This window comes from Ovis aries, chromosome 2 (assembly GCF_016772045.2).
Source record: "Ovis aries strain OAR_USU_Benz2616 breed Rambouillet chromosome 2, ARS-UI_Ramb_v3.0, whole genome shotgun sequence".
Classification (NCBI taxonomy): Eukaryota; Metazoa; Chordata; class Mammalia; order Artiodactyla; family Bovidae; genus Ovis; species Ovis aries.
The window spans coordinates 146,102,173-146,116,624 of record NC_056055.1 but is presented as its reverse complement, the minus strand read 5'-3'; the positions used below and the strand labels follow the sequence as shown (position 1 = coordinate 146,116,624).

The following is a 14,452-nucleotide window of genomic DNA, read 5'->3' as shown; positions in this document are numbered from 1 at the left end:
GTCACACATAAGGTCATTATGAACTACCTCTTGAATTTCTATTGATTCTTCTACTGAAGTAGTTTCCTTCACTTCCTTTTTGTCCCTGTTGGAAATGTTACTGCAGTTGGGAAGAAAGAAATTAGGGGCTGTTAAGTATACTGGCTCAAATCCCCTGGCCAGACGGCAAGAGATTTGGACTGGCTCATTACCTTACCTTCATTAGTAGCCTTCTCCAAATTCTTAGCAGTCAAAGAGGCCAAGACTATGAAGCCCCATTACTCAGTTGTACCATCACTGATTGTACACATTCAATTCTCAGGATGTGGTATCCCCCACCCCCCAACCCCAAGCTCAAGAAAGGATGGTCAGAATAGAGCTCATTATTAGGTTAGTCCATAGACGAGCTCAAAATGCTGCCACGAAGAATCAAAGACTCACAGGAGAGCACTACTTCCTCAAAGGTCAGCCTTATCTCCCTCAACAGATCTTCATTTCTTCAGCATGCCCAATTTCCTAAGAGATCAAATCCTAGTATTCATTAGGCTAAATGAAATTCACACACAACTTCAGCTTCTGCCTCAATACATGGATTTTTGAACACTCATAGCTCAAAAGTAATTTTTAAGTCATTTAAAGCTAAAAGCCAATATGCATGACTTTATTTTCAGTTTTATAAATGAGTGTAAAACACAATAGTGCAGTCATATATTTGGCATTAACTCTTACTAGCCACAGAAATGTGGGTCAATACCGGATTTTCCAAAGTTGTCTAAATAAGACTGGGTTTGTCAAAACTTGCCAGTTGCTTTCAAGTGAACACAGCATGTTGGCAGAAATGAAATGTGACGTCCAAAAGACTGAAAATAGGTCAGCACTGTGCAAAAGTAAACTTGTCAGTGAGATCAATATGAACCTACAAGTTAATGGGGATATTAGAATTTCCTTACAATAAGGGATGTGTGCAGGGTAGCGCCAGAACATGATTGTAGTGTTTATTCACTTGTGAAAAGCAGAGGAAGCACTTGAATATTACTTTTTGTATCCTTAATGAAAGGCACTACTTTTTAATATGGAATATTTATATGTAAGAACAGGTTTAATTGATAGGAAATCATAGTAAATTTAATTCTAGTTCATCTGCTCAGTTTTTAGCAAGAAAAATAAGAAAAAAGGGGAGTAATGATCAAGCATCATAAAATCTCAGAAATATGATGTCCTTCATTAGCTTTCTCTATGTTAAGCATTTCAGAGAATTTGACATTGTAGATGAAATCAGTAAAAACAACAAAAAAAAAGAAATATGGAAGGAAAACAAAACAATAACAGAAAGACCTTTCTTAGGGCTTCTCATTGCATTTATTTAAAGTCTGTAAAAATGTACATCACTTTTTGAATACATAAAATGCCAGTGCTTTGCAACAGTTTTGTTACTGCATCTCTCAACTAAAAAAAAAAAAAATAAAATAAAATAAAAAATAAAAACAGGAAAAATACATTCAAAAAGCCAGGCTGTACTGCTTATGCATGGGCAGTGGCTTTGGGAGGCTATGGCCTACTCTGTGTCGGTTCAGAGGCATTGCCGAACATCAGTCAGCTAGCAATGTAAAGTTGCACATAAAGCATTAAAGGATACAAAGAACAACTTGGGGAGCAGGAAAGGAGTGGGAAACTAAGAAAAATGCTACATACACTGTTAGAGTGGGGGTGGGCCCAGGTGGAAGTGAGCATGAAGATGGATATTTTTCAGAAACTAGATTTATAGGAAAAGATGAAAGAAAACAAAGTAATACATTTGGCAAGCTATATCTGTTGGGGTGTGTGTGCATGTGTATGTGTGCATGTGTGTGTGTGTGTGTGTGTGTGTCTACTTCCAATTGTCTACTTGACTTTCCAGGAGAAATGTAACAAAACTGAGGTAGAAATGAATGTGGGAGCACTACAGCCCAGAAGATTTCAAAATGAGAAGCAAAATTGCACTGACAAGAGAGGAGTCCAAAAGAAGGAAAGGGGATGCAGACATATTCTTTGTGGATATATGTAAGTTGGTTGGTTGTTTTCTGTTTGTATTTGTTTGCTTGTTTGTTTTGGCTGTTATCTTCTGCATTCTGTCAAACAGCATGGCAAGCCTATAAGCTAGATTAGTGAAGAGAATGACACCATTTCCAGCAGTTTTCAGGGAGAATTTGCAAACTACCACCACCACCACCATTACCACCTCTTCAGGAAAAAGACAGTCCTAGTTTTTAGGTACTGTGACTTTCAGGGTCCTAAACAGGTCTTGTGGTTGACTGCTCCAGACACTAACACAAACTGAGTAAATAGCTTTCCATTAACCAGTGTACCTTTTAAGAATATTTTCACTTCGTTATCAAGGAGCAATGTACGAAGAACTCTTGCAGGTATTGATATAAAGAATTATTCTGCTCTGGTTAATTCCCCATAATTAGTGAAAGAACCTTTTTAAAAAATCCTTCCATTTTTACTTTAAATTGTAAATATTCAGTTGTATCACGCGTCAGTATTTTTCCGGATACATTCAAAGTAATTTTCCTTGCTATTTTCCAATTGTTGAGGTAAACATACATTTTAATATAAAGTAACATTGAAGCCTATCCCATTACTCTCAGCAGTACATAGTGCTTTCAACACATTCCTTTGAGGTACTGTACAAAACACAATCACTTTCCTGAGTTTTTGCAGACAAGAACATTAAAAGAAATGAACTGCAGAAATTAAGGTCCAGATTACCGTTACCCTGTTTTACCTGTTCTTAGCTTAATACTGCAGAACAGACAGGATTGAGGAATACTGTTGCTCTTAAAATGGCAAAAATCTGGTTTTCTGTCGAAACGCAACCGTTCATCTCTTTAGTCCAATAATGTTTGAAGTTAAAGCTCTTTATATTAGCACATGCCACCAATGTAATTGTGAGGCAAACAAAAAATAAAGCACCACTCCAGGCACTTGACAGCAACTAAATCTCGAGAACAGCAGAATGGAATCAACACACGAGGCTCACGTCCTTCTGAAATCAACACACTTGCACCTTGCTCCTTGGTGAGTGTTGTCTAGCTTGAACCGAACTGAGCATCGGCAGATGCTTTCTGTCATCTGGGGCTTTCACATCCGAAGGTCTCATTGGATGCCTTCTTCCTCCAAATCTACCCTGACTCGAAAGATGCAACTTAATCGTCTTCTTCCCCAGTACCCTTTGCGATTTAAACACTACTGGAAAGGGGCTCTATACCCTATGTAGCAGGCTTTATGTGTGTGTGTGCGCGCCAACATTCATCACATTTTTTTTTTAAAGAAGTTATCACTGACTGCAACCAAACATTTTGTTCCATTCAACATACATATCAAGCTCTTTTTGAGATATGCTAGGCTGAATCTTGCAGAAAGCATTTTCAAAGTCTTGATACGTAACCGGCCTCAACTGGCTGGGCATAATGGCTGAAAGGTCTGTGGCTGGCATGGCATGGAGGGGGCCCACCACTGCTTCCTGACACAGATGAGCCACGTCTAGCCCAGAAAAGCCTTCTGTGCGCTGGACGAGCAGTGCAAACTCCTTGTCATTGAGACAGTAATTGTGCTGTGAGAGCAGTTGTACTATTATCTGGTGCCTCGCTGTGCTGTCAGGAAGTGGGATTAAAAGTCGTTTCATGAAGTACCTCCGAAGAGATTCGTCTATCTCTTCTGGTTTACTGGTGGCACAGATCACTATGATTTGGTCCTCAGCTGACGTTAGCACAGTGTCCAGCTGCATCAGAAATTCGGTTCTCATCCGACTGACTGGACTGTGTTCCTCACTCACTTGAGAGGAGAGAAGCATGTCAATGTCACTGACAAAAATCACTGAGGGCTGACGACATCTGGCCACAAGGAAAGAGGCGTGGATAATTTTCTCTGCTTCTCCTAACCACTTGGCAATAAGTCCAGAACCAGCGATTTTGAAAAACGTGGCCCCCAGCTGACTAGCTATGCATCTGCCCAATAATGTTTTGCCTGTTCCCCGAGGTCCAAATAAAAGGATGCTCCGAGGTAAGGCCGTCAGTCCACTGAACGCGTCTGACCTCAACACAGGCCATAAAACCTCCTCTTTAATGACAGCCTTTACCAGGTCGAGACCTGCGATGTCATTCCAGTCCACTGGCGGTCCTTGGGTGATAATCTCATTGGTTACCAGGTCAATGAGGTGTGTGTCTGTATTCTTCAGTTGCTCGTCCACGGCGTGGTTGGCTGAGGTAGCTGCACGGAGTCCAGGGCCTTGCATGGGGTGAGAGAGGAGCTGCCTGTGCTCCTCTCCATGCTCGCTCATCACTGGCGATGTGTACTTCCCAAAGGATTCACTGGATCTTGATCCCAATGAATTTTTAGCAGTACTGTAGGAAGGAGGGGTCAGAGCCCTACTGGACTGGCTGCTGAATTTCCTTTGCTGTTCAGAGGACATTAGCTGCTTCGTTGGCTTAAATGCTAAGGATGATGTTTCAGCACTTCTGTCAAAGCCATTCCCCCGATTTGCGTTTGAAATGCTGCTGTCGGACATTCTGTACATAGGACTCTGTGTAGATCTCTGTTGGCCATAGCTGTAATTTCCATAACTGGAATCCATGTCTCCTTGCCCTGCCATATAGAAAGCTTTCCTTTTGAGAGAACTTGCCGAACTGTTTGTCAGAGCCGAGGGTGCGATCGGTGTCAAACCATGACCCTGGTAGGTGTAGCCAGGAACAGTGGTGGGGGGCAGGGGTGTGGGAGCAGGAATTCCTGAAGGCAGATATGCGGAAGGAGGAGGGGGCGCACCCCCAGGACTATACCCCGACCCCACAGCAGTCTGAGGAGGATAGCTAGCAGAGGGGTAGCTGTAACTGGAAAGGTTAGAAGTCCCATTGTAGCCTGGGACCAGGGCTGGTGGCGGAGGAGGCGGGGGTGGCGGCTGCAGGAGCCCGGAGCTATGCAGAGGAGAAGGATGAGGTGAAGGGAGTGCGGGTGCTGGCTGGCTACTGTAAGTAGAATGCAGATACGAGCCGTTGTACCCTGGGGCGTATTCCTGAGACGGGAGCCCTGTATGAAGACTAGGAACAGTGTGGCTTCCACAGGTACTACTCGAATAACTAGGCTCTGTCAGGTTGCTGGCCACCCCAGGAGAGCTCCCTATACTTGCAGAGACATCTGCTGGAGGGAGGGCTGAACTGACTCCAGCTTTGCTGGCAGTGATAACATCCGGAACACAGTTCATGGGATAAACAGCGTCTGAATTCAAGGAAGGCTGCCAGGGTTCACTTTCATTCTTCCGACCATTCACTAGTCCTGATGGTGCATCCGAGTAGTTGCTGAGTACGGGTCGGTCCACAGGGCCTTCCAAAATGCCAGAATACTTCTCTGCATATTTTTTTAGTAGGTTGGATGCCGTCAGAGCAGATATGTCGTCGTTTGCCCAGGCGTACTGGTACGTGCGCTGCAAATGACCTCTGTAAGCTTCAACTTTGTGGGCAGGAGATCGAGTGGTAGAGGTGATGTCAAAGTGCTGTTCGGGCCACTGGGCGTGCTCCGGCGTCCACTGCATCTTCAAGCCTGAAGATTTGGGGGGAGAAGGTTAATTCATTTAGATACTCATCAGAACTATTAAAGCTTTTCCACCCAACTTCTTTTGTTATCCATTATTTTCTACCAACGATAGTGACATTATAAAGGATTTCCACAGTTTATAACACCTATTATGGTCTCTACCATGCATACATCTGGAAAAGGGACTGAATTTCAGCCCTGGATAAAAAGTAAATGGAATTTAAATGAAAACTCTGTAGAAGACCTACAGTTTTTTCATTCTTGAGTAATAAGCAAATTTATTTCTGCTAAGCCCATAGAGTTACTTGCTACACACACACAGAAACACATATATATGTACACACACATCCCTGTCAAATTAGAATTCAATCACAGGTTCTCACAATATATAATATGCATACATTTTAAACATCTAGCACGTGATAGTCTTAACATGGGCCATATCCAGCTATCCTGCCTCTTCACACCACAGTTTCTGTTTTATATTTTAACCAATATAAAAATGAGACACAGCTGACAGATCGCATCTAGGATACCTCTCTTATTTGGTACTGAAAACCTAGTTAGCACAGTATAATGCTCCCTGTGCAGAACAATATGACACAGACATAGCAGGTCATTCCATAATCCAACTCTCATCTAAAGTGGTCCACGACAGTTTCAAATCTGCTTCGTGGAGTGCAGCAAAGCAATCTCCCAGGCAGCGCTCCACCGCTTTCATCACACAAAGCCTACAACTCGGTATGAATTACAACTGGCTCCTTTCTGCCTCTCAGTTCTGTTGTTGAAACTCTGAAAGAAAAAAAAAAAACCCAAAAAACAAGCATCACTCGTCTGTCGGTCTTCCAGCTAGTGTCCTCCTTCCTTCTGTTATCACCTTTCCCTGTGCCTTACAGCTTCCAAGGCACTGAGAGGGGAGAATATATATATAAATATGTATATATATTCATATATATTTATGAAGAGAGTAAGGGGGAGATAGGAAAGGAGCAGGTAAAAGGGAAGATAAGAACAGAGAGAATCTGGATTCTGACTCTTTCCATTTATGTGTAGTGGCATATACTCGAACAGTACACCTAGAAAATGAGATGCTACGTGTATGTAACTCTATCATCTGCTACTAAGTGAAGCAAGGTGACTATGTAGCCAACTATACAGGACTGTTTTCTCATTTAAGAGAAAATACAAAACAAGGACTTCCCTGGTTGTCCCAGTGGTTAAGAATCCACCTTGCAATGCAGGGAATGCAGGTTTGATCCTTAGTTGGGGAACTAAGATCCCATACTCTGTGGGGCAACTAAGCCTGAGCACCACAACTACTGAGCCCGCAGGCCACAGCTAGAGAATCTGTGCATGGCAATGAAAGATCGTGAGTGCAGCAACTAAGACCCAACGCAGCCAAATAAATAGATAAATGTATTCTAAAAGAGAGAGAAAATATGAAGCAGAGTTAGAGAATCATTTGTATTTTACAGTTTACAGAGAGACCTCAGACATTACCTTACTTCCCACATTAGGGAACCAGTACCCAAAGGGATTTATAATGTACCCTTGAGGACTCTCATATACTTAGTTACAGAAGAGCACTGGAACCCTGTTCTATTTCCCAGTGCTGACTCCTCCTAATCTCTTCTTGATTGGAACACTTCCTATTCTGATACAGCTATATTAAGCAGGCTTCCTTAATCTCCTTTGTATTACCCTAAGTGAATTTTGCAAACTCTCTTGTGCCCTCTGGCAGCGATTCCTTGATAAGAAGGAGGTCTGGTCTAAATGAAGCATCTGTGGCATCAGCTCCCTTCTGAATTACCGCAGTCTATGCTGACAGCTCCTACCCCCTTATGCTTTCCTCCTCCAACCCCTTTAGCTCTTCATTACCTGACTCTGGCTTCTGACATGGCCAGCTTTGACTTACTGAGCTAAACTGAACAGAGCACAGAGTTTGGTAACAGAATGGCATGTTGATTCCCTTCTGACTCCCTCTTCCTTGTTTGCAAAACCACTGCACCAGACACTGGAAGTTAATTAGCAGGATGATGCTGTGCTAATTGTGTTAATTTACAAGGTTTTAGTCAAAGAGAATCATGCCAGGGCTGGCACTGCTGTCATGCTTCCGACTTAATGATTAAGAAATACTGAAAACAAGGTGGGAAGGATTGCAGTAATTACACAATAAATGAATAAAGTAACAGGATTCATTTGCAAATATATTTTACTGCAACTGTACTCATTTGCATTTGGATTTTAAAGAAGGAACCATGTAGATATTCATTTGCAAATCACCATCTCAGTTAAATTAAATCTGAATGCTGCACTGTATAACTTAATCAAGCTTCATATATATGAATATATAGTGAATTTTTCAGTAAAAAAATATAAATACCTTACTTCTCTTGTATACACAATAGATTCTTTACTTTTCTTCATCTCCCCCCAAATCATCACATTTCTCTTTTAAAACTGTATTTTTAAAAATAATCTCATCAATTGGAAAGAATATATTATAAAGTCCTGATCAACTGTAGCTTGCATCATTTCACTTAAGAGGAACTCTGGGTTGTGTTGGTGGGGGGCGGTGCAGGGGAGTCTTCTAGGAAGAACTAAAGTGATATTCTTAATTGTTTCTGCTTTCTCAATCATTACTTTTTAAGGGGGAGGAAAACATACCGCAAAATGGGTGAAATGACCGAGACCACACTTAAAGGGGAAAAGATGCAATTTTAATGAAGCAGCATTTCAGGAATCATACTTTCATTAAATTCAACTGGAAATTATTAAGAGCAAATCACCAGGAACCAATCGCAAGTAATCAGTATCTAAATTCTTCTAGTGTCATGGGATTTACTTTCAAGCCTTATAAAAACGAGAGAATATTAATGTGACTGTAATGTAGAACTGTCTAAAAGACCTACAAATTCATTAGTCCTGTAAATTATTTCCAGGGAATTTCTATTAGGATTTTTTTTTTCCTTAAAAGATAATCAAAATACAGAGTTGAGAACACAAGAAAACACATATGCTATGAGTAAGAATTTGATTACATTGATACAGAAGAAACATGAATAAGTATCTTGAAAAAAAGGTCTCAAAAATAATTTAGGAGTCATAGGCAATGGAATCTTTTTCACAAACACAACACATACACACACGTACACACACACCCATAAAAGGTCTGGCTTCCTTTCAGTTAGCTGAGTTAAGCCATTATTGGCATTCTTCAACAAATATACATAACAAACATGATTTTTTCGATTAAAAAATTGTCTATTTTTTAAAAAATAAGACCGCTTTAGCTTTAGAATAATTATTTAAAAAAATAAACAAAAAGGGCAACTTTCACCTCCATTGGGCTTGACATTTTCCTTGTAAATTAATCATTCGTAAAATATATGCACAAGTTTTTTGCTAAGTTATGGTCACTGTGAAAGACAGGAATATAAAATTTAAATAAAACAGCTTGGCCATTTTCACTAGGCAGTAAAATGCATAGTTTACCTGCATAGTTTCACTCTAGCAAAAATAATTAAATTTCTTAAGATTTCTATTTCATCTGAAATTAAGCAAAAATCCTATCAACATTATTTATTTGGAACAATTACTAGATACTCCATTGCCTTTTGATTCTCATGCTATTTTTGGATGTGCTTACCAAGATAATTGAAAGTTTATTTATTGATTCATACTAAATAACAACCTAATAAGCAAGGCTGCAAAAGTTAAGATTGAGCTTCCATTAAATAACTTTAAGAGAACAGAACTATTCACATCCCCTGAAACGTGAGTTTTGTTGTACTTTAAAATCATTAATAGCATTTGAAAGTATAATAGCTAAACCATAAACTAGTTCCTAATATTAGTAGGAGCTCAAGAAGCCAGTGTTCAGGAGACTGTCCTGACCTGTAGGAGCACAAAGACCTTTTTCCTCAGTTTCTTGAATTTTAATTAGATATAGAACTCGGAGAAGGCAATGGCAACCCACTCCAGTACTCTTGCCTGGCAAATCCCATGGACGGAGGAGTCTGGTAGGCTGCAGTCCACGGGGTCGTAAAGAGTCATGAAAATGAAACTTCTTTTCATTGTCGTTATCATTGTTCTATTTATTTGTGGTGATAGTTCTGATGTGCAATGGAAGAAAAATGTGGAGCCAAATGTTCTTTAAACAAACTATCACACTCCCTTTGATTACACTGCTGTTATCTGTAAGAAGTAGCACATGCGTGTCATTTAACTTGGCACCCAAATAATAAGATGGGTTTTAAAAAAAGCTTTTATACGGTTTCTCTTTGGAACATGAAGAGAAAAACCTCAGAAACAATACTATTTTAATGTTATTAGAAACAGGACTCCGGCACAATAACTCCCACTGCTGTCTAGAAATAGCTTAATAGGAACAATAAAAATTCAGAAAACAGTGGAAAGTAAGATAAACAGTTCAAGATAATTGAAGAATTGTTCCAAAACATCAATTTTATTTTTCAAAGTATCATAAAATTCTTAAGAAAACAGTTGGCAAATTTCACAATGCAATGTGTTTGTTTTTAAAATATGTAATTTAATAGAAAATTGCTTTTAAGATACCTTAACATAAGTGTTCACAAGGATGACAGATACTATAGTAAAAAGCCACTAGAGTGGGTTGCCATTTCCTTCTCCAATAGTAAAAAGCCTAAGCATTCTGTTATTTTATTGTAATAGGATGAATTTATGTATATATAATTGAACAAGTCTATATTTCCCATAAAACTGGTCAATTTGGATAACATTTTCCATTTTTATCATTACTGACCATTTTATAATCTAGATTTAATTACTAAACAGTTGCTGCCTCATTGCTTTATTTCTTCTATTTTACTCTTTAATTAGTTTGAAACAAAACTGTGGCATCCTTAAAAGTTTTGTCACAGCTTCAAAATGATAAAGAAACGGTTACACAGAAAAATGAAGGATATAAAAACAACTTGCAGAATTGGAGGGCACTGGGAATAAAAAAACAGGTCTTCTAGAAAGTATTTTTAGCACACATTCCTGGAAATATTAATCTAAGACTGCCCCACCCCCCACTCCTAACATACGTATGCTCTTCAAAGTTCACAAGGTCTGTAAAAGCTGCTCTCTTCTACAAGGTCCCCATAGGGTAATTCTGGCCGGTAGGGACTCTGCCTTCATTTGCAGGTTTCCTCAGACTTCCTAAGGGCAGGCACCTGAGGCAAACACCTGCAGGCATGGCAGGCTTGCTCTAAAAGCTGCACAGCGCTCACACAGGCCTGCGTGACATCCTTACACCTACTACACTCCTTTGGGCTACTGTACTTCTGAAACTTTCATTATCTTAAAAACAAACAAACAAACAAAAACTGGACATTATACTTACCAAGATTCTCTCTAGAAAACAAACACTACTGGTGTAAATACAATAATGTAATTATTAGCCTAATAATAATTAGGCTCCTTAGCCTAATAATGCAACAGATTCATCGTCTGCTAGGTAGGAAATGGCAGAACTAACACAGAACATTCAAAATTTCAAGTAGACAGTAGCAAATACATTCACTAAATAATAAGAGATATCTGAGACATAAAGGACAGACTTTTGATCACAGTGGGGGAAGGAGAGGGTGGGATGATTTGAGAGAGTAGCATTGAAACATATATATTACCAGATGTAAAAGAAATAGCCAGTGGAAATTTGCTGTATGATGCAGGGAACCCAAAGCTGGTGCTCAGTGACACCCTAGAGGGGTGAGGTGGGGAGGGAGATGGGAGAGAGGTTCGAGAGGCAGGGCCATATATATGCCTATGGCTGATTCATGTAGATGTAGGGCAGAAACCATCACAATATTGTATCACGCAATTATTCTCCAATTGAAAAAAAAAAGTAGTTTGAGAGGGGGACTATAAACTTCCTGGTGCTGAAAACTGGCTCCATGTAGTATCTATTTACCTTTATCCTTCAAGGGGAGTGATGACCAATTGAAATGTTCCACAGACTAAGAGCATTCTCCTTTTGTGTACCCACCCTCATAAGCCAAGAGGCCAACACAGCAGTATCTAGTATGACCTGTCCTAATCTGTTTGATCTGAAATCTTCCTTAGTCCATTTCCTAGTAAGTCTTAGACTGAAAATGTGATGTCATATTTAAAAGTAGTATCAAGTGAAAAGTGAAGGGTACACAGAAATATACATTATCCTTAATTGATTTAAATAGGTTCCATCTTTAGAACACCAAAATGAAAAGTCCTTTATAAACTGAATATGATATAGGGACTGTATAGCTTAATTAATCAACAAATTGAGGGTCCACTATGTGTATAAAGCCTTGTGGGCCAATGCTAAGAAATTAAATCAAGGGGATCCATTTACTAGACAACAAACTTTTCCAGCTTTCTGCATTCTTTATAATTTCACATTCTAATGTCTCTTAAACTTGGATTTTAGAGATGAGGGGATCTTTCTAATGACCTAGACCCCAGTCCAGACAGCCTCCGCTATAGTTCAGTACTTCACTTGTCATGGAGTACTGTGAGGTTGAATACTATCTAACACAGTATTTTATTTGGAGGCACTACTGGATTGTTGGCGTAGAATGGACTGGAGAAAACATAAAGGTCCTAGAATTTTGTCTGAAGAGTGAATATCCTGAGCATGAAAATCAGACCACTGGCCCTGATCCATGCCTTCACGTATTTGTTCTAATCTTGGTGCAGTCATATATCATGTAAGTTTTTTCAGCCATTAAATATAGACAATAATGGTATCATATACCTTATCAGGGGGCTTCCCAGGTGGTACCAGTGGTAAAGAACCCATCTACCAACACAGGAGCCGTAGGAGAAAAGCGGGTTCTATCCCTGGGTCAGCAAGATCCCCTGGATAAGGGCACTGGCAACCCACTCCAGTATTCTTGCCTGGGGAATCCCATGGGTAGAGGACCTTGGCAGGCTGCAGTCCACAGGGTCGCACAGAGTCAGACAGGACTGAAATGACTGGGCACACACACACATATAACTTACTGGATTGTTACTAAGGTTACCTAAGGCAGCAATATTTGTGAAAATTGTTTCCAACTGTGACCTGCTACACAAGTGTTTCTTGTTATGCATTTATTTTGAAAAAGCCAGAGATGAATTAAACACAAAACAAAACAAAACTGACTAGACAGAAGAAAAACTAAAATGACTCCTAGAATTTACAAATCACTTTTTCTTCAACTTCTGGACAGCTACTGAAAAGGAAATTTTCCACTGGGTATGTTGGTTGTAAGAAAGGTACAGAAGTTCTTTCGTACTCAGCAAAACACAGAACATGATCTTCTTAATCAAAAAGATGTCAAAAATTCAAACGACTGTATAGTATTTATTCTTAATGGTGTTTGTGACTCACTGTGGAGACCACAAGTAAGAAACAACAGAGGTTTAAAACCAGTTAAGGATGATCTCACAACCCACAGTCTGAAAATAAGACATTCTAATTATACAGCAATACTGTCAAAGATTTTTCTCTTTAAATCACACTTTCATACCTCAAGACTCCAAATTATGATACAGTTTGCAGCAAATTACTCCCTCCTCCACTCTACCTCATTTGCATAAAGCAATCCTTTTTAAAACTCACAAAGGCATTTATGGCTAAATGGTCCTTAGTAAATATAGTTTAAATACTTCACCATCCAATAGAGAGAAATTGCTACCTGACAGCAAGAAGGCAGCATGTAACCTGTAACTATGTTTTGTTTGGCCAGTCCAGAGCTTTAAAAATCAGTCAACTTTATAATAAAAGAAACTGTATTTCCATATATCCCACTTGTTCAAGACAAGCTGATTGATCTTATAAGACTAGATCTCATTCTTGCCTGGCAACCACTGGCCAAATCTGAGGTCCCTCTAGACATGGCATGCCCTCTCTACTTTGTCATGACACTCCAACTTCCTATTACAACACCAGATATTTCTACAGTATCTGCTGGTCACATAAGCAGTTAAAATTATTACTTCACTCTGAGGCGTCAAGCTTCAGTTTTTCCACTTAAGCACATCTTCTTGAAAACCAGCAAGTATAGTACTTTAAAACTTAAAAAGTAGTGCCTTTAGATTAAAATTTTCCAAATTCTTTTTATTAGATGCATTCCTGCCCTCCCACTCAAAGCACAGGGAAAATATTTGATATTTTCCTTGCTGATTCAGTGTCACTAGTACAACAGTGTAAAATGAGAAATGATTCCTTAAAAACACTGGTCTCCAGACTGCGGCCATTTCCGTGTTCACCCCCCTGCTTGCTTTGACTTGTTAGATACTTTTTCTAGTTGTTTTCCACATTAGTCTCCACCATTCCTAATATGCTCCCTGAATATGCCATAGGTTCTGATTCCACAAACCAATACTTCATTTAATAGTAATAGTCAATTGTAACTTCTAGTACAACTTTTGAGATTTTAAGTTACTCCAAACTTATGCTACTTAATTCTTATAGGAATTTGTTGGGTAGATGATATCTGGATAAGCAACTGATCTTATTATGTATGTCATCATTTGGGGCTTTAAAAGCAAGTATTCAATATTACAGGCATCATGACTTGGACTAGAATGGCACAGACTCTGTCCTTCAATTAAATTTGTGGGTAGCTTATGATCTGAATCAGTTTCCCTAAAATGCATTCAATTTTATTCACGGCAACAAAATATTCACTCATCAAAATGTGACCAAGTATAAAAATGTTTATTTGACAATATTTCACAATGAGGTTGAAACTTGGTATGCATGGGTCTCATAGGTCATCATTTTTGACATTCAAGACATATATATAAGAGAATGACTGCATTTATGAGGATGAATGCATAAGCACTTATGCAAAGCAAGTTACATTGACGAGAGAAATATCACATTTAGGCCACCAGTCTTGTGTTCAAT

General features: G+C 39.3%; 1 protein-coding gene across 2 annotated transcripts in view; it reads right to left on the bottom strand.

The window, feature by feature from the left end:
* Positions 1-1,315: 1,315 nt before the first annotated feature.
* The window catches only part of FIGN (fidgetin, microtubule severing factor), a 130,145-nt gene continuing 117,008 nt past the window's right edge, over positions 1,316-14,452 (bottom strand). For both annotated transcript variants that reach the window (XM_004004652.6, XM_042243802.2), the window contains one exon: positions 1,316-5,553. In XM_004004652.6, the coding sequence (XP_004004701.1) occupies positions 3,299-5,553 (2,255 nt within the window). In that variant the 3' untranslated portion in view covers positions 1,316-3,298. The remainder of the gene's footprint in view (positions 5,554-14,452) is intronic.